The sequence below is a fragment of the Protopterus annectens genome, chromosome 3.part0 (assembly GCF_019279795.1).
Source record: "Protopterus annectens isolate FY-2018-M chromosome 3.part0, PAN1.0, whole genome shotgun sequence".
NCBI classification, from domain to species: domain Eukaryota; kingdom Metazoa; phylum Chordata; order Ceratodontiformes; family Protopteridae; genus Protopterus; species Protopterus annectens.
Genome location: NC_056731.1, coordinates 1,382,807,636 through 1,382,833,919, shown reverse-complemented (window position 1 = coordinate 1,382,833,919; position 26,284 = coordinate 1,382,807,636). Strand labels below are relative to the sequence as shown.

Sequence of the window (26,284 nt, the reverse complement as noted above, 5' to 3'; positions counted from 1 at the left end):
GACACACTGAAATCAGTTTGGGATGTTAATTTGTACTTCCCACATGCATTTAGTTCTGTAAAAACACACTGAGGCTTATATATTCAGGGGTTATTACTAGTTTATTTATTCATACATGAGCATTTCTGTCACTCTCATACATTTTGCAACTTCACAGTTCAGGTTGGTACTTCTAGGCTTTGTTCACATATTAGACCTGTGGTGATTCAAACACTTTCCAACAGCCTCACTTCTGTCATGATTCAGCATTTCAACAGGGGATATATCTGACATGTGACTACCTCAGATTCTGAAGCTGTACTCTTGAGTCTATACTGCAGGTTACAGTATATTTAATTAATGATGGGACATCTGTATTACGGCACTGTTTAATCCTATCAATTATATTTCCAGTTACACTTGCATACTGATGAACTTGTTGCAGCCATACCTGCAGATGATCAATTCCTGCTTGCACATTATATTACTTTTAATCAATACACTGCACTGTTCTGATACATGGTACATAATAATATTTATTTACAAGTACTGGGTGGGGTTACTAACCTGCATGGTGGCGCAGCCGCACCAGCCTTCTGGCTGCATCTCGACATTCGCAGAGCGGACACCTGCAGCTGTAATACAAAGGGAATAATATTGGACTACACATCTCCATGGTATCAGCTGGTTGAAATCCTTACATACATGGGTAAAATGTGACTTACTCAGTAGTGGGCGTTGGGCATTTGCCGGGCCTCCTGGATCCAACGGTTCAATTGGTCCTGCTTGCATCTCTTCAGGTCCGCATGGTGGTGACGGACCTGCTCACCAGTGCGTGGAATGCCAGTAGCACTGGTCAGCTCACGAGCCAACTGGTCCCACGCCTCAGCCCTATATACTCCCCATGAGACCTGGCCCTGCATGAGTTGGGCCTCGTGATTATGGACAAGGAGCCAGACCATGTATCTGGACTCCTCAACGCCCCAACGCTGTGCTCGAAAGCAACGCCCCTCACCTACTCCACTCATGCTGACTGCAAGTCTGTTCTACAATCAGTTAGGCTGTGTATTCCCGCCTATGGGGCTTATATATGCCGCTTTTCCCGCACATTTCTCTGATTGGCCATTTTGGAATTGTATCTACTTCACTGAAAATGCTTTCTCATGCTCCATTCTGGGTTTTATCCCATATATATGCTATTTCTGCTTTTCTAGGTATTGCTGTCATGGCTTGGTGGTTTAGTTCCTTGATTCTAGTGCATGGTATCCTGTGTTCAAATCTGGCAACTGCTTTTTGCTTTTCCTGACAGAAATGAGTTGAAGACCTGTCAATCAAACATGCCAAAAGCACTTTTAAGCACTTTAAACCTGTTCTGCGCTCGTTTGCGCGGAGGTAACGCATGCGCACTGGCAGTTAGCCTGTGGGAGCAGCGCGCAAACGGTGTGCGCTGGGATAAATCTTAATTGGCTAGTGACACACATGTTCAGCTAATTGCACACAGTTTCAGCCTGTTTATCCGCTGCTTGGCAACGGGCACGCAGTTTGCAGCTTTTAAACGCCACTGCTACGGGCACTCTGTCTCACGGCAGCTTAGCTATCAGTACATTTCTGACTATTTTTATTCTTATGTTACTTCAAAATATATGCTCTGTTTCATTCCATTTTACAAAAGGGAATACATTTACATTTGTACAATACTGTCTGGGGGCTTTTTAGTGCTTATTTACAAAAATAAATAAAAGGTTGTTGTAGGGGCTCGAACCCTGCTTGCCTACACATAGGGCGGGTACTCTACCACTAAGCTATTATTTCTTGGCTTACTTTGCATATTTAGTTCTTATATCCTTTTCCCTGACTGCTAACTGTGATTGCGCTAGTAGCACACCCCCGCACACAGTAGCAAACATTTACGGGGTTTAACAAAAAAAAAAAAAGGTTTTCATTTACTTTTATGACATCTCTTCACTTTATACACTGATGGCCAGTCGGGGCATGTGTTGTATAGTGTGTTTATTCACATTTTCATGGCCTTTCTCGTGGCTGTTTACTTTCAGCCATTCTAGTTTTCCAGGGGCGTGTCCACTTGCAGAGCTTAGCCTACAGACACGCCCCCTACTCTCTTACATGGACCGTGTAAGAGTTACTGGTGTGATTCAGCATGCCTCATGCACCTCATGCATATGCATGACATGCTGACATCACACGGTTTAACTGCAGCCTCCGTGTAAGAGTTATAACTCTTACACGGAGGCTTCCTGAATCTGGCCCGTTGTATGTGCAAGTTTTATTAATAAAGACAATTTCCCTTATGGTATGTCTTTATTTGCATTTACAATATATTTCCTTTATGAAATAAGGGTAGTTATGTGACTTCAGAGTTTCTGTTCTATATACTCTATTCCTTTTTTCAGTAATTTAAGCTTAAACAGGTATTTATAACAACTGATGCCAGTAAGGAATTTACAGTGTATAACATCTAAGAGTACCCAATCTATTAATCATATATGTTCCTACTAATGCATTTCTATTATCACATAAATGTATATTTATCCATAAAATAAGGACATGCATTCTTTAATTTTCTTTATTCTTTCAACTGAGTTTTTTTTTTCTTTAACACTACATTTTTTGCAGTGACTTATATTACTATAATATCTAAACCAATAAAACAAAGTGTTTCTTTCCTTTTATAATTATGATATTTGATGGAAATTCAAGTCCTAGGCATTAGGTATAACATATATAAATCCTAGTTGCAATCAGAAAAAAATACTTATGAATACTAATGTAATTTGTGTCAGCAAAGTTACTGAAACTTGCTTACTTTGATAAACAAAACAAAACTTATTTATTTCTCTTCAACAGACTTACTTATAGCCCACCTTCTTTGGTCTTACTATAATTAGATTTTTTCCCTTTTCCCTTCATTTCCAGTAATATTCATACTGTTCCGTAATTTGGAAAAAATGCAGGAGTATTCATAAAGGTCTATTGCTATCACTTAGTACTAATTACCAAAACTTTGTGGTTTTAATTATGTTCCAGGAGCACATAATGGGGCTACATCTGCATGTGAAATGAATGCTAAATGCCACAACATTTCAAGTGTATACTTAGCCTAAAACCCTAACATTCCAAGAGATGCATTTTATTTCTGTTTCTTAAAAATACATTTTAGAGATTACATAAATCTAATCATAAAACTCACTGTCTCCACATATGACTAGCATACCTACCTTGCTTTCCAACAGGCACAAAAGAATGCTTTCTTAGACAAGCTTTTTGTACCTGCTTTACCTCCTAGTCTGTATATACTTACCTCTTAGTTATCTCTTAATCCCAGTCTTTCAACTTTCTGCTAATCTATCATATTACTCTAAGACTCATTAATATCTGATAAACCATGGTGAGGTGCAATTCATCCTGAGCTGATTTGCTCCTTATACTGTATAATTAACCTTTACACTTGAATGTACTAGGATGAATACTGCTTTAATTCCTGTAAATAACATAATATGTCAACAATTGTGTTCTGTGTTTTTTTTTTGTTTGTTTTTTACATATCTGTATCTTTTTTCACACATGATCCATACCTGAAAGGCAAGGTCATCCTTTGCCTCTGTTATAATGTAATTGTTACTAAACTGCAAGATTTCTTTCATTACTGATGTCAGATATTACTTGAACCATATGATGTGTAACCCAATGAATCTGTGATGCACTCCTGGTTATAATTATTGTAAGAAGGTAATGGATGAAAATGGATCTTTGTGGTCCAGTCTCCCTACTCCAGCAATTAGATAAATTAACTAGATACACAAACTTTTAATTCACACTTTCAATAAATAATTTATCACAGTAGGGGTCTTATCCATGTTTGAAGGATCAGTAACAAATATTATAATTACAGGTCTTGAAATTACCTGTAATTATTGTGTCTTCGAGACTGACATGCTGAAATGCATTACATTTTATCAAACAAAATAAAAATGATTTATGTATTTATTTAATATTTCTTTACTGGGATGGTACGACTGGATAACAGTGTCCATTTTCAGCGGAGGCCCGAGGAGAAAAGCTCCACTAAAGTACATTTTTTACTAATACATATCTAGTACAACAAAGAAAAAGTTTACTGTACAGCTTATATGTATCTACTTACACTCTAGCAGAGATCAGTAAAGCAGTTTATATAATAGGAGATTAATCAACAAAAATATATACCAGAGATAAGATTAACACATAAAGTAGAAATACAGTACAGCATGTCTTAGATTGTGTAAAAAATAAAGTGCATATGTTGAATAATTATCCTATAAAAAAGTAAGCTATTATAGTATAATAATTATTTGCACTACAAAACAGCTTTTCTTTCCTTTATCCAATATTTCCTGACAAAGGGAGAAGGATAAACTTTCCCAACTCTTCTCTTGTACATTTTGACACTATCTACGAAATGCAAAGCCTACAGATGATAATTAAAGTGATAACAGTTTAGACATCTAGGAACTTACACTTCATTTCTACTGTGTGGCATTCTCTGTTTATAAAGAAAATGGATAGAAATGCTCAAGTACCTGCTATAGACACAGCCAAATGACATAAAAAAGTTGTGCCCCTACAAAGCATCAAACATGCAGTTCTTCAAGCATGCAGTTCTTCAGTTCTGCGTGTATGTTTTTCTATTCTAACCTCATGTAACACCGTTAAGATGGTGGATAAGTAAAAGAGAAACATTGAGGATGTGGTTTAACCTCCATAAGCTCTATATTTCTTTATTCTGTACAAGAAGATGTACATTATAGCATGCATCTTCCTGTTAGTTCATTTACTCCATGAACACTACACCTACCTTTCTTAGAATTCAGAGAAGCTCCTTTAGAAAGTGTTTGTCTATTGTCAGTGCTATCACTGATGATGGGCTGAGAACTAGACTGTTGGCTTATCTCTACTTCCTGCTTCAGTATAAGAATATGATTTCAGCACAAGAGAGATTAAAACCAAAACATTCTGGACAAAACTTAAGCAATAGCAAAAGAACAAGACACATATCTTCTTTGAAGAGTGTGATATAATGAGATTGTGTCAAATTTCAAGATAAAAAGTGGCAGCAGGACTGGTTGTGAAGTAGTGAGCAGCTGAGTTTTACATTCGCTGTGCTGAAGATTGAAAGCTGCTGAGAAGAAACAAGAAATATTTTTTTTCCAACAACTATATTCTAAAAAAGGACTACTACAAAAAATGAGAGTTGTAGTCAAGATGCCTCCATTAAAGAGGTGCATTAAAACACGTCTGAAGAAATGTCCAAGAAGGTGTCTGTAGAAGAGGCATTCCTAGAAACAGCTGTCTGAAGGTAACATTTATGTTAGTTTTCCTAGTATATCAGCAGTCGAAGTGTAAACCATAAACTACCTTAAGCATTCAAAGTATGATAGATCATTGAAAAAAAAGCCAATAAGAAGATCACACTGTAAAAAGACTAAAGAATGTTGAAATACATTTGTTGAAATTGCTGCTCTCGCCACCCAAGAAAATTATCTTCCTGTGCCACTGTCGAGCAGAGCCACAGAAGTGATCCCCGGGGTGAATTTCCTATCTCCCATCCAATCATCAAGATTTTTCTTGAACAGTGCTAATGAGGAGCTTTGTTTGATATGGATAGGTAGTTTGTTCCAGAGAATGGGAAGTCTCTGGGACAGGAATCTATCCCTCCAGCATGTTCTGTTTATGGTGGTGACAAGGTTTAGGTCCCTAGAGCATGTAGCTCGTAGGGATTGGGATTTCTTTAAGTGGAGCATGTCTAAAAGCTCTGGGTTTGACATAGCTTTGTGTGTTAGGGAGAGATCACCTCTGAGTAGGCGATATGCAACGGAGTAAAGCTGCAGTTTTTTGAGACGGTCTGCATAGGGCATCTCTTTGAGGCCGGTAATCCTCTTTGTGAGGTATTTCTGTGGCCTTTCCAGTTGTTGTAGATGTCTTGTGAGGTACATACCAAAAAGGGCATTGTAGTCTATAATGGGTCTAATGAGTGATGAGTAGAGGAGAACAATGACCTCTTTTTTCCTGGATGAGAAACCTTTTGTGATGAGGTGTGCCACATAGAAAGATTTCCTGACTACTGTGGCAATGTGATTATCAAAGGAGAGACTACTGTCCACCTGTGTCCCAAGGTCTCTTATCACACTTTCGGTGTTAAGTAGACTACCACCTATGTGGTAGTTCATGGGTACTGAGTTTTTACCAAAAGGAATGACAATGCACTTTTTGGCACTGAGCTTGAGGCCATGGCTTTGACACCAGGCATCTGTCTCAGCAAGGCCCTTTTGTAGGATGTCCACATCTTTTGGAATTTTGATTATGGCTCCTAGTTTGCAGTCATCTGCGAACTTCGTTAGCCAAAGACCTTCTGTGTTGGCCTGTACTTCAGAGAAGTAGATACCAAACAGGAGAGGACCCAGGACTGAACCCTGTGGTACTCCACTTGTCACTGGTCTGAAGTTGGAATTTGAGTCTTCTACTTTCACAGTGTGGGTTCTGTCAGTGAGCCAGTTGGCAACCCATCTTGTGACATAGGGATTTATATCTAATTTAGTGAGTTTATCTATAATTCCAGAGTGGGGGATGGTGTCAAAAGCCTTGGCGAGATCTAGATAGGCTGTGTGAGCCACCTTACCCTCATCTACGGCTTTGGTGACTGCTTCAAAGAAGTCTATCAGGTTTAGGAGACATGATCTGCCTTTTACAAACCCGAACTGGGTGGGGTCCTGAGTTTGCAGATTACCAATGTCATTGTTTATAGGTTCCATGATGATACGCTCCATAGCCTTGCAGACCAGGCTCGTTAGGCTAATTGGGCGGTAGTTTCCGGGGTCTGTGGTGGCTCCCCCTTTGTGGAGTGGGATAACTGTCGCTGTGCGCCATTCAGTGGGCACATAGCCTGAAGTGAGGCTATGATTGAACATGGTACTTAGGTGGGGTGCCAGTTCGTTCTGTAGTTCATGTAGAACACAGCCTGGGATGTTGTCAGGTCCCATGGAAGCTGTGTTCTTGGCTTCGGATAGTGTGTTTTTTACCTGTGCAGCCATGATTACAGGAACTTTGCATTCTTCTGGTATAGAGATGGGCCCTTTAGGGGATGACAGAGGGGTAAAGTTAGCACTGAACTTATCTGCCAGGATGTTGGCAAAATCCATTGGTTCTGTATATTTAGTGCCATTGTGCTGTAACTCAGAGCAGATATGAGTGTTGCCATTGAGATTCTTGACATAGCAATAGAATGCTTTGTGGTTGTCTTTAGAGTCAGTGGCGATTTTGTTTTCATAACTAGCTTTGGAGGATTTTATGAGGGATCTCAGCTTCTTACTGAAGCTGACCAGGGAGTTTCTCCAATCATGGGATTTTACTCTTTTTTTTTGCAACAGTTTCTTTCTTCTGTTGTAGAGTTTGTTTATGGCAGGGGACCACCAGATTGTCTTCCTTTTTTGGAGGATAGCATCTTGGTTCTGTTAGGGATTGCATGATCCATGCACTCATGTAAGTGCTTGTAAAGTGCATTTGTGTAGGATTCAGCAGTCATACCTCTATTGTCCGTCAGCATGGGTGTCATGAAGTTTGCCACTTCTGTCTTAAGAAGTGTGAAGTTGGCTTTGGAGAATTTTTTTACTGTGGTTTCCCTAATGGGGGTGGGGGAGGGATGTGGATGCCTAGGGTGATTAGCTTATGGTCGGATCTGACCAACGAGGAACTGACCTCTGGTATGGAGCACCGGTTGCCCATGTTGGTAATAACCAGGTCTAGGATATTGCTGCCCTTGGTGGGGGTGTGGATAATTTGATCCATGGCATTGGAATTTATGAATTCCAGAAAACGTTGAGCACAAGAGTTGGTACACGAGTAATTTTCCCAGTTAATGGTAGAGTAGTTGAAATCACCCATTATTAGGGTGTTAGGTTGTACCCTAATATTTTGCAATGTATTAAGAAATGAGGAGTGGGAATCCTGGGGCATGGTGGGGGATCTGTAGAAAGCTACAATTTGGATTGCGGTCTTGCCCAGAGTTAGTTGCACTTGGATAATCTTGGATGCATTATGCTGAGCAACTAGCCTGGAGGTGTGGATATCCTTAATGAATATGGACACGCCTCCGCCTTTAGTGTCTCAGTCCAGGTTAAGTGGCCGAAAGGTGTGGTATGAATTATAGCCTGGTAATGCAGGGGTACTCTCTGAAGCCTTGAACCAGGTGTCGATGTTCTCCATTTTAAGGAGTGCTTGAGAGAGTGCATTTTGAGGTTTAGACTTCTAGCATTGAGTAGCAATACCCTCAGATTCTTCTTGCCTGTACCTGTTAGGGTGGTGAATTTGTCATGTGAACCTTGCCTAAAAAAGGCACTATAGGGGTAGCTAGAGCCTTAGCCAGTATCCGGAATCCCAAGGGCAACAGGTGCAGGCCATCTCTGGCAAAACATCATGGCTTGTCGATCATGTCATCCAAGGCAGACAGATACTGGATCCCCTTAGAATGACACCAGAAGCTTAGCCAATTGTTGAAGTCAATCATTTTGTCCTTGTACTGTGGTATCATTCTGGGTGATGGCAGGATGCTACTCAGGGCTAGGGTCATACCTGCCTGGGCTACAAGATCGGACAGCTCCTCCATGTCCCTTTTCATGTAGTCCAAGGAGGTAAGTCTCAGGTCATTCACACCAACATGGACAATGACAGAGTCATATTTGTACTTGTTGTGGAGTGACCTGAGTGCATGTGTTATGTGTCAGATCCTGGCACCCAACAGGCAGCTGACAGTAACTTTCTCCTTGTTTAGCCTGGTGAGTGGAACATCAGTGTGCCTGACTATAGAGTCACCTATGACTAGAGTGTTGGGTACGTTGCTATGCCTTATAGGCTGTGGTTGAGTGGCACACTGAGTTTGTGGGCTATGTGTCATTTGGGTTGTGTTGGGGGGTGGAGGTTGATTGTGTTTCTGCTTTGGAGGTCCCTGTTGCTTGGGAAGGTTTTTACTGAGAGCCTCCATGAATGTAGGTGTGTGTTTTGTGTTTCTATGTGTGTGTTTTGGTGGTGTAGGTTTTGAGGGACTATGTGCTGAGTGTGGTGTGGTGCAAGTGTTTACCTTCTCCTCTTGACTGTCTAGTCCAGTCTTGGGTGAAGAGAGCTTTGCTTCCAGTTTAGCTATATAAGTGCATCTCTCACAGGTTGTAGTGTTGGGTGGTAGGAGGAAAGGGTTGTCTGTGTACATGAGGCAATTACTGCATTGCCCTAAGATGCCCAGATTCATCAGGTAGACAGGAGAAAACACCGGGGGCTGACCCTTAGACATGCCTGGATAGGTGCTTATTTGTTAAGTACTAGAAACTGTTTTTCTCTAGACAGTGAGGAAAGTTGAGTGCTGTAGTAATTTGTAGCTTATTTAGTGCTTAAAATAAGTTCTGAACAAGTGCTGAAACAAAAAACTGGCTAGTTCTAAGAAACAAAATTAAGCTAGAAGGCTTCCCTCCAACACAGAAAGGCTTGGGCCCTAGAAGCCTACAAATAGTCCTGGACACAGCAAATCTATATCCAGGCTAGACTACCCACAGCAAAGGCAGGAAACAAGCTTAGAAAAAGTTTTTTTTTTTTTTTTTTTTTTTTTTTTTTTTTTTTTTTTGTGGAAAGAGAAAGGAGTAGTGTTTTAGTTTTGTATACAAAACACTGAAATGAAAGCATAAGACAAAAGGAATGCTGAAATATTTTTTTCAGTTTGAAAAGACAAGAAAAAAACAGAATATAGTATGTATAAAAAGTCGAACTGCCACAGGAGAAGGAAAGTTCTTTATTGCAAGGACAAAGTGAGCGCTTTCACGACCTTCCAGGTCGCTTCATCAGACTTAATAAAACATCCCATGCCTTCTTTGATATATATATATACTTTCAAAGTGACCAATCAGTTAAGACAAACAATGAAATATTTATATCAGACTCAATTAATTTAAAAATAGTAGAAAAAAAACATAAATAGACATGAAACTGTTAAAAACAGTAGGCAAGTTCAAATGTGAATGCCTATAGAACCATGTAGAAGGGAATTAGTGCTTTAAGGCTCTTGTCTTTAAAAATGGTTTCAAAGAAACAGTTTCATTAATGCCTGGGGATTTGTCTGCATTTAGTTGCAGAATCCATTTTTGCTCAGCCTCTTCTGTTCTATTTCTAACTTCATCCCCTCTGATATTTTCTTCCAGAACTTCTAAAACTAAAAATTTAAAAACATGGTGCATCCCTTCAGCTTCTTCATGTTTAGCTAGGGCACTACTCTCTTTTTTGTTTACTGTCCCTCATATGTTCTAAAATGCGTTCTTTGCGCATTCTATTAGTCTTGCCCACATAAACAAAACTATACAATATTGGCAAAAACTAAGATAGACTAAATTTCTAGTCCTGCAGTCTGACTAGAAATTAAATTAAATTCTAAACTTTTGCAGTGGATGTACAAAAGTGTTACATGAGAATATTGACTTACAAGCTCTGCAGTTCCTGCACATATATGTCCCTATCCTATCTGATGTGTTCAGGGACTTATGTGTTTGGGTTTTATAACATAGCTGCCTTTTAAGGGATTTTTTTGTTTGTAAATGAGAAGTGAGGCCCAGAGTCTATGATGTCAAGTTCTTTAGTGGCTAACAATATGTTCCAGTTCTTCCTAAATATATCACAACATTGACTGACATCACTTGCATATGTAATGGGGAACCTGAGTTTCTCATCCCTGGAGTCGGTTTCAGGGTTATCTCTTGTAGCTTGTTCTGAGAAGTAAGGTCTACCCTTCCCTTGACGTTCTTGATATACTCCTTCTATGGTGGCGTCTATTTCTGTCTGGTTATATCCTCTATCAAGTAGTTCTCCTCTTAACACTTCCATAGACCTCTCCAACTCATCATTTTTAGCATGTAATCTTGAGGCTCTCAGAAACTGCCCTTTCATAACATTTTTGCTAACATGTCTTGGATACATGCTGTTTTTATGTAATATGGAATTCTTTCTACTTAGTTTTCTATACAGGTTAGTAGCCATCTGCCCCATTTCTGATTTTTTCACTAGAACATCAAGGAATTCTATCTGTTCATTTGAGTACTTACAGGTAAATTTTAAAAATGGTGTCATTGTGTGTAGGTACTCTAAGAATCTACCCAGCATCTCTACTGAGCTTTCCCATAGAAAAAACATGTCATCCACAAAACGTGCATACCACATAACATATTTGCTAAATTCATTTCCCTGTAGTAGAAATGTTTCTTCCCATTGGACTAAAGTTAGGCTGGTGTAGCTATTTGCACAGGCTATGCCCATAGCTACGCCAACCTTTTATAAGTAAAAATCTTCTTTAAAGACAAAAACATTATTGTCCAAAATTATTTCATGCAGACTGCATAACAGATTCACTTTATCATTAGAGAAAGCACATTTAGAACATAGCAAGCTCCGAATGTTCTCTATTCCCCACTGATTTGGAATCACTGTGAAAAGTGATGTAACATCTAAAGTTACAAGCAGATACTCTTTATTTATCAAAATTGTCTTTCTACACAATGTTTGGAGAAAAGATTTTGTGTCTTTCAGTACTGTTTCATACTTTTCCCGCACTGGATGAAGATTATTCTCTACATATATTGACATGGCTTCTGTTGCCCAACCTCTATTAGACACTATGGGTCTCATAGGTGGACATATGATATCTTTATGTACCATGGGAAGGCCATATATAACTGGAATGGTGGGAATTTCTACATTAAAATACTTAAATAAATCCTCTGTTATCAAATTTGTAGTCAGCAAGTCAAACAACAAAACAGCAATCCTGTCTATAACACATTTTACTATATTTACTGAGATACAGGTATAGGTTTCATGGTCATTCACTAGTTTCATCATTTGCTGGATGTAAAATTCCCTATCCATAACCACAATTCCCCCTCTTTTATCTGCAGGTCCAGTTTCCATTGAATGCATTTCCCTCAGGTCATACAGAGCATCAGATTCTTCTTTACTCAAGTTAAAAAAGACAGCTCTTCTATCTGAATTAATTGCTTCCCTTATTTGCTTCTCACATACTGACACATAGGCTTCTACCATAGGATGTAATTTAGGTACAAAGATACTGGGTTTTTAAAAATATTCACATTATCAGTCATCTGTCCTTTAAACATAGTTTTTTAAGTTAAGTTGCAACCAAATAACTTAAGTTCTTTAAGAATGTCAACTAACACAGTTATTTGGGCTGTAATAAACGGCAGCCCTTTATTCAAAAGTGACATATGTGCATCAGTTAGTGTTAAAGATGAAAGCTGTATTACCAGACTTTTGTGTTCTTGCTGCGGGTTACCATTGTGTTCCTTGTTGCTTCTGTGTTTGGTATCTCCCTGACCCGGCCTTCCTTTGGCTGCTCCTTGATCTGCTTTTTATCGGTAGAGCATTCATTAGTGTGAAGGGTATCATTTGAGTTCCTGATACTCCCTTCTGTTGCATGGGAAAAGGGGGATTCTCATTAGGTAGGTTTCTGATGTCATTCTTCTTGCGGATTCTTGTATTTATATCCTTTGGTTTTACTGTTGACTGCTACTCAGTAGGAGTCACTGGTAAACTCTGTGTTTCCTCAGTGTTAGTGGCTGCAGCAGTATATGTTTGCCTTTTGAAAAATAAAAATGAAATGTTGAAATGCTGTAGTTTCAGTGAATGCATTACAATAAAATAAACAACATAAATTCTGAGATATGAAATGTTGATATGTGTGTGTGTGTGTGTGTGTGTGTGTGTGTGTGTGTGTGTGTGTGTGTGTGTGTGTGTGTGTGTGTGTGTGTGTTTGCGTGTGTGTATCTGTGTGTTTGCATGTGTGTATCTTTGTAATAAAGTGGAAATCTTTTGGGGATATTCAGAATCATCTAGTGACGTGGTATAATGCTAGTTAACAAGATACCGTATTTTTAGTTGTTTCTAGTTTCATGTCATAGTGCTACATCTGTATCTGAAATAAATATTTCATGCAAAAATGGGTGGTGTAGAAACAGTGATGTTTAAAGCACTACATTTTTGAGAAAGTCATATATCATTTGCAGGAAAAGACAGGATATACCTCTGGATGAAGTTACAATAGCTGCATTAGGAGTATTACTTGGTGAAGAAGGCAGTAACAATTATGATCATAACGTCTTTCTTCCACCTAACTTGGGCATACAACCTTACTGTATAATGGCATGCTTATGATACCATTAACAGCAGGTTTGTGATGCATGATGACTGACAGATCTGTATCATTGGGGATCAGTAACAGTATCCACAGTGTCTGTTTTAATGTCCCAACAAATACCTACTGCTGCCAGTCACAAAAGAGAAACAAAAAGGGGTATAGATACAAAAACTATGGGGAAAAGTGCCATATGTAAGCAGAGCTGTAGCTAGAAATTTTGATTTTGATTTCCTGTGCCATTACAACCCCCCCCCCCAAAAAAAAAGATCTGACATCTCCCTCAACATGAAGTTGAGATACAGAAAAAAAAACAACCCACAGTTTAGACCACATATGAAGAGCTTCAGTCCTGACTACAGATGCAATGCCAAGTAGGACAAAAAATGTCTCCTTTTCATTTAAACTATAGAAAATTGCTTGCTACATTTGTAGCAAGCAGCTTCCTACAATTTAGACCACACATGAAGCACCAAGGCAGTCTTCTATCATTTCAACCTGGTGACATTTTCTGGTTCTACTTTTTTGCAAAGACCTTATTCTGTCACTTAGTACAGAAAAGATAATGGTGTCAGTCAAGAAAAAGATCACACACTACTTCACTGTTAGGCTCTATTAGAGTATACTGAATTCAGCTCCGTTGAAGAATGACCATTACCTTTTAAGATAGCTGAAAATGGCTAGTTCAGCAAAAGCCAGGAAGAATCCTAGTTTTGCTTTGTCAAAAGTCTAAATTGTCAAAGTCGGTCACTACAACAAGGAAAATCTCCTTTTAACTGATGTACAACAATTTGTTGTTTGGAAGTGAAGTACAGGGAAATAAATAAATGTCTGGTACTTTCCTCTAATTATTTCCTATCCCAGCCATTCAAATCCAAGCTGCCTAAGAAGACTTTTTCCATATCATAAAAGGAATATTAACTTTATAATTTAACAAACTCACCAAACTGGTAAAACTCTGAAAAGACACTATATACAAGTAGGTCGGAGAGCCTGTGGATCTGCTTTAAGAAACACATTTGCAGATCCAGCATTATAGCGATCTACTAACAAATGTTTTGTTTTACTGTGGTATCTTTTACAGCAGATCCATAACATCTGATATCATACCAGTCAAGCAGAGACCAGAATAATTCAGGTGAGGAGAAACATACATATAACACAAATAAATAAGGCATCTTTCTATGGATAGAAAACTTTCAGCATAGCTCTGGCAAACTACTAATGTCATCTCTTTAGATATGACCCTTCACTAGTCTAAATAGTTTTATAATACAGTTAATAATCTACTTTGTTGAACCAGTTTACAAGTTTCTGTTTAGACAGCTTATGCACCTATCCAACCTTGCAAATATCACAACAGTATGTGAATATGCATTGTGTTCTAGTCCTTTACATGTAATGGTTTAGCATTTAACAGAGAATGTACTCTGGTACAAAGTACTCTGATGAATACTTCCTTATGTTCAAGTATAGTGTTTGATAGAAGAAGGCTTTGACTTGTACAACAGTCTAATGACAATTTTTCACTTGGATTCTGATCCGGGATGCTTTATCTCCCAGTCACGATCTGAATACTGAACTCTCCTGCCAAGACCACAGGTTTGGTATGCAATATTTTGTTAAGACCAGAGGTCCCATATCAGAATACCTAGGCTGATTTTATATATATATATATATATATATATATATATATATATGTATGTATACACACACTCACACACACACACACACACACACACACACACACACACACACACACACACACACATGGTATGGCTCCCCTGCATTTGACTGAATGTACGTCTGTTCAAAAAATGTAGAGGTGTGATTTAATATCAACAGTACAGATGGTTAAACGGTGGATATGGAATGCCGATACAGGTAAATGGGGTTGGAGGGATAAGATTGTAAGTGTGTGTATGTGAGTTAGAGTTAGGGTCGGAGATGAGTGAAGGATAGGTATTGTGTGTTTGTGTGCGAGTTTGTGTATATTAGGTAAGGATTAGGTTAGGGGATATATGTAGTGTTGTTTCTGGGTGTTTGTGAATGTCTGTGTGTCTGAGTCTGTCTGGTGTAGTGCCAGTGTTATGGGAATGTTTTAATGATGTTAAGGTGTAGGGTTAGGATTGGGGGAAGGGGCAGCATTAGAGTTACCACCCATTACTAAGGTAGTGCAGGGGGGTGGAGCCACACTGCCCTCTTTAATAATGGGTGCTAACCCTAACCCTAACACTGCTGCTTCCCCCAGCCCTAACCCCACACCTTAACATCATTAAAGCCTTCCTGTAACACTACCACTATTCAAACAAATTTTAGGCTAGAGTTAAGTCAAAGTTGGTTTTAATATCAGGACAGCAGATAATTGTCCTCTCTCAGTATTATTTTTTTTCACTACTGTGTATGATCAAACTTATTTTGTCAGTGTTTTGCATTTGACATTAGGGCAGTTCAGGTTCAGTTATACACAACACACTCACACACAGATACACACACACACACACACACACACACACACACACACACACACACACACACACACACACATATTGCACAGAGATCCCTACTGTATATTTGATATATTAAGTACAGAATTACTTTACTGCATGTACCGAGTCTGTAGTACTCTGTTCTCTTCCCTCCTTCAGTCATGCAATAACATTATTGTATACTGAATCATGTATTACCATTTACATAATAATGAAATATATAGTTCACTGAAACCATTCTCCTATAGCCTATAACTGCCTATTAAAAACAAGCTTTAGGGCCCAAAGCTAACTGTTTCATAAGGAATATCCAAATAAAAAATGATTATTCTTGAACAGTATTCCCTACAACCATTTCTTAAAAGAAACGACTCACCTAACACTGGCTATGGACTATCACATCCAAGAGTGTCAGTAATGAAAAAGTAATGAGGCTTATTCTGCACATGTTTGTGACAGAGTATGAATACTTTGTAACCATATGTTAGTTGTAGTTTTAATTTTAACTTGCTGAATTTGAAGATTATAATTTTTAACCTAAGAATGTTGCAATATGACAGACACTGGTTAGCTACTGAAATGTTTGTTTATACCATCTGCAACCTGAGTTTCTGTATGATATGTCTGAAGAGTAAGTAAACTGATACACATGCTTTTAATTGCTGCTTGTAGTATATAAAAACAATGTAATATATTATTCTATGCTTGTGTTTACAGGCAGTTCTGCTTACTATTTCTGGGACAACCCTTCAAAGACAGGAATTCCTGTCACTGATCCTAATGGAGAAAAATATTTTAGAGGACCAGGAAAAGGAACCAGTGCCTTTATAACACATGACAGATTACACAGCAGAGACTATATAAAAGGAGATGGCGTTTATCTTCTTATAACAATGGAAGGTACAGAGTATGTATATAATGTATAATTTATGTTTGATTTTTTTATGCACAGTCAACAGAACAAAGGAAGACAAAGGAGTAAAATTATGCATGACAGCTATAGCCATCTAGCTATCTATAATATTTGTAGAGTTAACTAGGAGGTCCATTAAAAACCCATACAGAGCGGATGTGTGATAAATCACCACTGGGTCTTTGCTGTGGTTGCCTACTATAAAGAGGTGAACCATGTTATATGAATTTGCTGTTTTGTCCTTTAACTTACAAATATTTAAAAGTATATACTCAAATATGTTAAAATCCCCCTATTCTAGTTATGAAATATGCAATTTTATAAACATTCTATGTGGTATCATGCATTACAGTACACTGATCATCTACATTAACAATGTTATTGGCTTTTTACATCAAATCAGGTTATTTCACCTGGTAAAGACATTTGAATGAATGCAGGTCTATGGTCTTAAATCATCACCATCTCACATACTGTCCTTCTGGTTTCTTCAATGATATTCAATGATATTCCAGATCTAGAATATTTACTAGGCTGGGTCTCACTAGTCTTCTACCTTTCCTTTGGGGAAAGCTGCAGTTACTCACATGCTGGTGAAGACATTGCAAAGGTACCTTTTTCATGTGAGTAGCACTGTCACATGGCTGTAGCGCATGTTTCCCTCTGTGCTTTCTCATCACGGAAACTCATGACTGCACATTCTTGCCTTGGAAAGATGTCTTCAGTTTTTTTTTCTGTACAACTGACTATCTTCTCATTGAATTCTATATGATCTTGGTTCATCTTCTTGATCAATAACTACAATTTCAGGCTGTTGATATCAAACCTTGGTTGATACTGGATTCTCGCTCTATATTCTTGCTATGTCTTTTCTCTGCAATTCGCAATTCTAAGAGTATTTCTGACATACTTATAAGAGTAATTGTGCTTCTTTATTTATTTCTAATATCTCTTTGACATTGTTTTAATTTTCTGCTGTTATTAAGATAGTAGATATCAGTAATCATTACCTCTTAACCTCAGAGTATGAAATCTGGACAAATCCAAATATAATGTAGGGACAAAGCCACAAAAATAGTGGCAAATTATAAATATTGCTCTTATAAACTTAGAAAGTTGTTAGAGTAACATATTTTGTTTTGTCATGCATTTTCTAAAGTATGTAAAGTCTAAAACTCAAAAGTCTATCATTATTTTATTACTTCAGTCCACTGATTTGCCAGAAAACCACAAATTGCATAAGTAACAGATCAAAAAATATGAGGCAAAAAATTGGACATTCTGTGAAAATATGGACAGTTGAGAGGTATGTCAGTAATTTGATTTTTAAACTTCTACTTATTAGTAACTAATGAGGTGTGAACTTGAGATTTTGCAATAGAGTATTCCTATGTTCTAGAATTACCAGGTGCTAATCCCCACAGCAACTGTTAATGCTCCTTTTCATCATATTCTTGTCTGCATTGTCCTCTCCACTTGTCTGCCATAGTCTGACAGACTTGTAGTTACCTACTTCACCTCACACTCATCCAAACAGTAGCCAGGCATTCTGGTACCCTGTACAGTAGTTCCCTGATGAGGTATCTTTCTCGCCTATAATTTGAGAATAAAAAAGGTCCTCTACAAACTGAGGACCAAAAAAAAACATATAACAAGAGGCCTGCTACTGCTAAATACCACCAATGAATCCCTGTATGTCAGTACTTCACTACCACCTGATCAGCATCTGTTGATCATGCCCATTAACACCTTGTACCCAGGGCAGGCACCACCTTCAACCCACCCTAGCTAACCCACTAACACTCATGTTCAAATATTTTAAATTCCATCTTATGAACAAAGGACAACTGTCTGAAATAAGTACAGGTATGTCTTGTTTTGAGAAGATAGACTTTAGAACACATATTGCATTGCTACTTGAAGTTTCTGTAAATGTAATCACTTAAGGACACATCGAAAAATCTACAAGATTAAGTATATCACATATTTAAATTGAAACAAATCAATGCTCACGTAGCTCCATGGGCAACGATTTTCTTCTATGCCATACTGACCTCGGAACATCTCATTTAACATCTCTGCTTATGTAAGATTCCCATTGTGGTGCCTACTACACACATCACAGTTTTGCACCACCTTCTCTATCTGTGCTGACATTCCTGGCAAATACATAATTTTTGTTCCTCTTTCCTTCCACTGTACTATTACAAGATATGACTTTTGTACTATCTTAAGCATCTTTTCTCTTACCTGGTTTGCTGTAATAATCTTGTCAGTTTTGAACAGTAAGCCTGGCTATAACTTATGTCTTATGAGAAAAATTAAGAATGCATTTCCTTTCTGACTGATGATTTTTGCTCTGGCCATCCCCTTATTTTCACTTCTTACATTATTAACATTTCCACATCAGTGTGGGTACATTTCTGAAATTCTTTCACTTTCTCATCTTCTATTGGCACATGAAATCACTCAAATAATATATGGTTCTTTTTTCAAGTCAACACACATAAATGATAAATAATAATAATAGTATTCTGTTCTAGTAAGTACCTGCTTTATCTATTTTTGTGGTCTGTATTTCATTTTCAGTTCCCATTTCAAAAGATTAGGCAACATCTTCTGAGATGTTGTTTTCTTATACAAAAGCTTGGTTTATGACCTGTTTATACTTGTTCTATATGTGGGTGTATATCCAGCCACATACATACCCTTGCACCTTATAGCCATTCTTCAAGACAATAATCCTGCATCCTCTCACTCAACCTTACTCAAACTTCCTCTCGCTCAGCTCATCTATTAATTATCTATTTCAACCTCTACTGCACTTCATGCATAATCCATCACTTTATGTGCTGATACCGCTACCTATTTTTAGTGGGTTGCCACACAGACTTGTCTTTTTACCTTGCTCCTTCAATACACTGCTGTACAACTATCATTTCCACCAATACATTACTTAAATACTTTTTTCTACAAATCTCACTGTTTAAAAGCATGTTCCCTGAAAGCATGATTTTCTTTTTCTTCTTCTTCTTTCTTTGTTCACCTCATGTATGAGATTTTATTCTTGACCTTGATATGTACCGTAGTCCTTTCTAAAACTCGCTTTTTGTTTTACTATGTGTTTTGTTTGCATTCATTCTGCTAAATTGTTTAAAGGCAAGGTCATTTTGCTTACCTGCTTCTTGTACCTTTCGTAGATGTATTCTACGTGAAGTGTTTTCTCCATAGACCTCCACTAAATTGGAAAGATTATGCCCAGACAGACAATTTGGTAAACAAATGCTAATAAATAAACAGACACACACACACACACACACACACACACACACACATATATTTAAACCTACTTTTTTGTGCAAATTTTCATGACACAGCTATTTTATGTAAGATCACAATCATAGACCATTCTGATACCTGCATCTATTTGTAAGATGACTGGCTTGTATGTCAGCAATGGTGCTTTTGTTACTAATGTCTTAAGAATTTCAAAAGTCTTTTCCCATTCATAGTTTCATTGCCAGGCTATACTTTGCTGCAACAGCCTTCTAAGATGAATAGTTGTCTCAGACATATTACACATTACTGTATCACTCTTAAAAAATTTGTTGATGCTTGTTTGCTTTCTGGCTTTAGCATCTGCACTATTGTAAAGCGTTTGCATCTAGCCCACAATGATCCACTTTAGCTCAACTTATATTCTCAACTTGGTTATCTAAAGGTCCAATCCCTGCCACCAACAAACAAAAAATAGAGAAGATTTTACAAGAAAAAGTCCACCCATATGAAGTATGGAGCTGTACAAAAAAATGATGAACCAAACAGAAAATAAATGGGTCCAGCACACCACACTACTGATATTAATCATAAACTTTAATGTCCTTTATCTAATAGGCATGAAAAAAAAATCTTCCTAAAGTCATTACTTGGCTGATAGACACCTAGATCAGTGAGTGGAAACCAGTACCAGTGTGCAAAGGATAGCACACTGGACTAGAGATCAGAAGATTATAGGTCCAACTTCTGTCTGGCTTGGTTCTAGGCCCAACTTCTGTCTGGCTTGTTTCTAGGTCCAACTTCTGTCTGGCTTGGTTCATACATTTTATAACAATATATACTGTATACTATGAGGAAAACTAATATTTACAGATTGTTTTGAAGTGCAAAATAGAAGTATAATTGCTATGGATCTCTTTCTTGGCAGTTAGTTCAGAGGACTAAAGTTCTGATTTGTTAAGGAGTTGCTTTTTGTTCCAGGGATACAGGGTTTGAATCTTTCCACCTTCATTTGCCTACTGTGTGATCTTGAACAAGTTATTTAACCAGTGTTTTGGGGTAAGTGGAAATTTGGGCTTGGTTCTTTAATGGTTTCCTAGACTGCACGCCATAGTAACTACCTATGCAAATATATTTGAAACCAGATAAACACTAGTCTGTGTTCCACTTATATGGCATATCAAAGACCTTAATAATAACACTCTTTAGACAACTTCATTTAAATACTTAGGTGCTTAGCTTGCTCAAAACTTAAAACTATCTGCTACACATGGAAAAGACTTGAGCCAAAATAAACTCCTTAGCTTTTCAGGCATGGAAAATACTCACATCTTCCTGTTTATAGGTCCATAAGTTCTTACTAAGCTTAATGCCAAAGAAAACTGTCAAGAGCTCACACATATCATCCAATACTGCTGAGAAATAAGCTCTGTCCCTCATTAAGCAGATTTTCTCCACATATCCCTATTGAAAATTTGCAATCTCCCATTCGGTCATCCAAACTAGTTTTAAAGGTTGCTATGGAAGTACTTTGCTTAATTGGTAATGGTAGCTTATTCCAGAAATGGAGAAATATGTTGGGTTAGGTATTTGTCATGCCACCTGGTATTGTTGATGTCATAAAGTAAGTAGATATCTAGTATTGTTTGGGTGTTTGATTTATCACTTGTTCTGTTTAGGTGAAGGAGTTAGCTTCTGAAGCTGGAACTGCAATTGGAATGGTATCCTTCTTTCCCACATTAAATATAACCACTATTTATTATCCTCTGCCTTAAGCAAAAACCTTAAGTCACTTCAGGCTTTCTCCAATATAATATGAAGATGTATCAGTCTTGATCCACAAATTGAACATCACTGCTCCTTCTTGCTTAGACTAAAATGGCTACCAGTAAAGCAATGAGTAAATCTTCTCCTAAGTTCCTTGTTATGTAAATTGTAAAAGCAGGAAAAATTTCCAGCACTTGCTGTGAGACTTGTGTCAAAAATCTCCACGTAAAACCTCAGATCCTAGTCTAGCCAGAACCAATGTTACCAGCACCCCAACTCAAACTTCCCTGCAGCATGCATAGGTTTCCATTCCAAGCCCAAAATTATAGGGAAAAAAAATCTCCCCTCCAAATTTACAATGACTTTCCTCCTATAAAGATTTCTGTTCCTCATACAAAGATTATCTTATAACAAAAGTTCAGTGTACATGTTTTAATTTTATTAGCATTACATGGCATCCAAGCATATGTGTGTGCATGTTGTGTGTGTGTGTGTGTGTGTGTGTGTGTGTGTGTGTGTGTGTGTGTGTGTGTGTGTGTGTGTGTGTGTGTGTGTGTGTGTGTGTGTGTGTGTGTGTGTGTGTGTGTGTGTGTGTGTGTGTGTGTGTGTGTGTGTGTATATTGATATATAGACATAGATATATACTTGTAACTCAAAATGTTGAATTCTCATTTGGATGAAAAGTTTTTGTGGGTGTAAAAATGAGAAAATCACATAAGGCTGTATTTAGTTTTATATAGTATAGGTAAGTAGGAGTGTACAGGGAAAATAATATTTGAATGAAAAACTGGTGGTAGTGAAAATGTGAAAAACTGTGTTATGGTATTTGGTGTGTATGCATAAGTGTCTGTGTGTTAAGTGTTAGTGTAAGGGTTAGGTAAGGGTATCCATTCACTGCTGTGCATGTTTTATGTTGTATGTGTTCTGTATTTTGTCTTACATACTGGTACTGTTAGGGAAAAGGTTTTAGTAAAGTAATGTGTAGGTTTAGGATCAGGGGTTGGGTTATGGTTAGCATATGATTAAGGTGGGGGGATGAAGCATTACATTACTAAAAACCCTTTCCCTAACAGTACCATTACCAAGTTGACACTTGATCTCTGTTTTTAGCTGGGGTTCACTGATATAAGGCTTTCTAAATGGGAGAGAAGTATTCAGTGTTTTGTGATTCACTCTTAGTAGTCAGTCATTGTTTTGTGACTCTCTTTTCTTTGTTCTATTTGTGATTCTCTGTTTTGAGTTTTCAATCTATTCCACTATGAATGATTATATTTGATATAGTTTATTTCAGTATATGATATTGTGAGTATTGTATCACTGTAATTGTACTTCTGTGACTGTATTATCTTTTTCAATATACTTTTATGTAATGTGAACCAGTTCGAAATGCTGGTTATAATTTTCTAATGCTACACAGTCACAGCAATCAGGCATGATCCTTTTTAATTTACCTGTATTAATTTACATTGTATCTTACAATATATTGTACCAAACATGTTTTTCTCCCAGTCCTCTGCTGAAAAGGGGTTCTACATCCAGCCAGATTTTCAAGGTAAAAAATATTTAGAGAGTATCGCAAGACATTTATTCTAATGCAGAAATTTGCAAACTGCGATCTAAAGTGCCCTTGTAAAATACTGTACACATTTTATATATAATTTCACATCTTTAAAACAGCTAGTGAATAGTCTTTTTCCAACTCTTTCTAAACTATTGAATGTCTAGCCAATATAATCCATGTCATATCCTTTATGTTATGCATAATGTTTAATTGCTTTCATTGAACTTTATTACTGGTCTTATTACTGGTCTTCTACAATGATTCAAGCAACTATATCACATTTAATTTATTTCTTCTCTTTAATTTGTTTATAATTATCTGCTTCCAAATTCTGGGATAATATAACTAGTGTAACAACCTTTTTAATGTTCATATCTCTATATATAATGATGGAATCACTACATATAACTATACTGTATTCTCCTGGGCTTTAGCCTGAAATTCCTCTTGATGGATTGCTGCTGTAATCCAGTAAACAATTTAAATACATAAAACTAAGTAAAATATGATCTGTCCATTCCAGACTTGCCACCCATAGCTTATTTGCTCTTATTCACTTTAAAATGATATGGTCTCTATCATTCCAGCAGCTGTATCAGTTTTTTTACCATGTTCCTATAGTGTCTGACACTGGAATAACAGACTATTACTTCTGTTCTTAATACCTTCTAAGCCTTAATTTGCTTGTGCAGCTTCACTTTGAAAACCCTCTGATGCATAGGAGATAGCAAATTAAATTCTCAAAAATCTACACCTTCTTAATGTGTTTAATCTACATATCTTAGAGTTTCTTCATCTACCTTTACCTGATGAAATTTATGGTTCAAGTCTAATACAACACATTACTTATCACTTATATAACTGTGACTGCACCCTCAGCCATAAACAGTGGATGATTCTGTCCTTTAATCACTTTATTTAAATATGTTGGATCAATACATATTTAAATTTTATCATGCACAATACTGACCATGCTATTTATATATTATTTTGGTTCTGTCTGTTTCTTAATGGTACCCAGGCTTTCAATCCATTTTAATTCCCAGTCATTTCTACTCCTAAAAACTAATGCCTTTTAGCAGACATTACTGCATGGAATCTGGACTCATCAGAAAATGATTTTCTCCTGTCAAGCTATCCAAGTGAATCAACATATTCATGCAAGATACTGTTGTTGTGAATCTGTAGAAAATGTGGATATGGTTCTTTGACTATGCTGCTATTCCTGTATACATCTACTCTGTGAGTATGTTTCACCATGCCCAACTTCTCACAAAAGCAATGATTCAAAATATTTGGTGTACCACCTTGCTGAACCAATGTTCATAGGCTCATAGATTAGTATTTGAATAACTGCCTGTGTGGGCCATTTCAAGCCTAGCTAATTACCCCAGCTGGGGATCAAACACTGCACCTTGTGCTTGTAAGGAAATCACCTTAACCATTTTGCCAACCTCCTACCCTATTTTCAAAGACCACCTTGAATTTTCTGTATTTATTTTTACATGCCAGTTACTTCTAAAGCAATTCTTTTTACTTTGGGTAGTATTCATAAACATGGTCTACAACACCTAGAAGTGAAATTTGGGAAAAAAAATCACAGGCAGGAGTTGTATGCAATTCACAAATTGTCAAGACGTTCATTAGTGTAACTGAGAGATCCAGGCACAGAGTATGCATTCAAATGAATGCAGCCAGCAGAATAATCCTGCTGGTTGCAGTTTATGAACATGAGCATAGCACACCAAAATCTATCCTGCATATTGCGTAGTGCCAGTTGCATGCCATCTACCCTAAAAATCAGAACCAAAAACCTGATCAATGAGGTTGAAAGCTGATGTTGTGCTCAGGCTAACATAGCTGGGCAACATCATCAGCTTTGCAAGGCAACAGAAGTCAGAATCTGATGCAAATGCTCTGCAATGTAAGCACTGATTGCCAGAATGTGTACAATGCAAGCAAAGTATATAGTTTAACCATACCAAAACCCACCAATTAACAATGGCATCACTGACCATTCACCAATAACAGGCCTTCCATTACCAGATCTCACTCAGATAGGCTCACAGGTAGCTACTAGAAATGCCATCAAGGAGGCACTTGAGGAGTCCTTGGTGCTGCAAAGTACTGTCTGATTAAGTGACTTTTTCACAGTCACACTGAAAGTAAATGAAGTCTATGAGAACCAAACCTTGGACTATGGGAAGCACCTTGTTAACAGCTTATAGTCTTAATCCTCTTCATTAACTTCCAGATGCATGTCAGTCCATTGACAGTGATTTTCACAAAGGTAAACATTTCAAAAAAAATTCTGAAAAATGATTTTAATGAACCTTGAAGGAATTCTTTTTTGCAGGTGGCAAGCACCCCTGCACCATCTCATGGGAAGGTCTTCCAACATCCCCTAAACTTATGTATACCAACTCTGAAGCCACATAACAGTGGGTAAAATGCCAATATGAATGAAAATAGTTTTGGTAAACTTCACTCAAGCTTTATACCTTTGATGAAATTGCTGTCAGTGACTTGACACATTGACTGTAACTCATATAATGATACACATAGTACTCTTGGTACAGATGCATGAGCAGTGAGGTGTACATTTTCTTGAATCATATTATGCTACTCTGTGTATCAGGACTATTGAGTGCATACCTCTCAACTGCACAGATTTTTGCCCCATATTTTTGGTCTCTTTTTCATAAAATTGTGGTTTTCTGACAAATTAGTGGAAAATCATTAAAGACAGAAGTTAGAAAATAATGACAGACATTTGTGTTTCAGACTTCATACCCTTCAAAAATTCATACTAATGCAAAACATGTTATTCTATCAACATTCTAAGTTTGTAAGAGCAATATATAAAAATTGTCCCTAATTTGGGCCTTTGTCCCACTTTTATTCATGGCTTTGTCCAGATTTCTCACAGTAAGAGGTTGAGAGGTATAACTGAATGTGTGAGCTTGTTATACTGCAGTTCTTCATTACAATGGACAGGGGCAAACTGTCTTAATAACATCCATGCACTGTGCAATGAAAAACTAGAAGGGACCATAATTACTTTTATCACT

The 26,284-nt window shown here is 37.4% G+C and overlaps 1 protein-coding gene across 1 annotated transcript in view; it reads left to right on the top strand.

Annotated features, from left to right (window-relative positions):
• Positions 1-26,284, top strand: part of LOC122797076 (meprin A subunit beta-like) — an 896,893-nt gene that overhangs the window by 854,967 nt on the left and 15,642 nt on the right. The window contains exon 7 of the mRNA XM_044065851.1: positions 16,414-16,596. Within this exon, the coding sequence (XP_043921786.1) occupies positions 16,414-16,596 (183 nt within the window). The remainder of the gene's footprint in view (positions 1-16,413; positions 16,597-26,284) is intronic.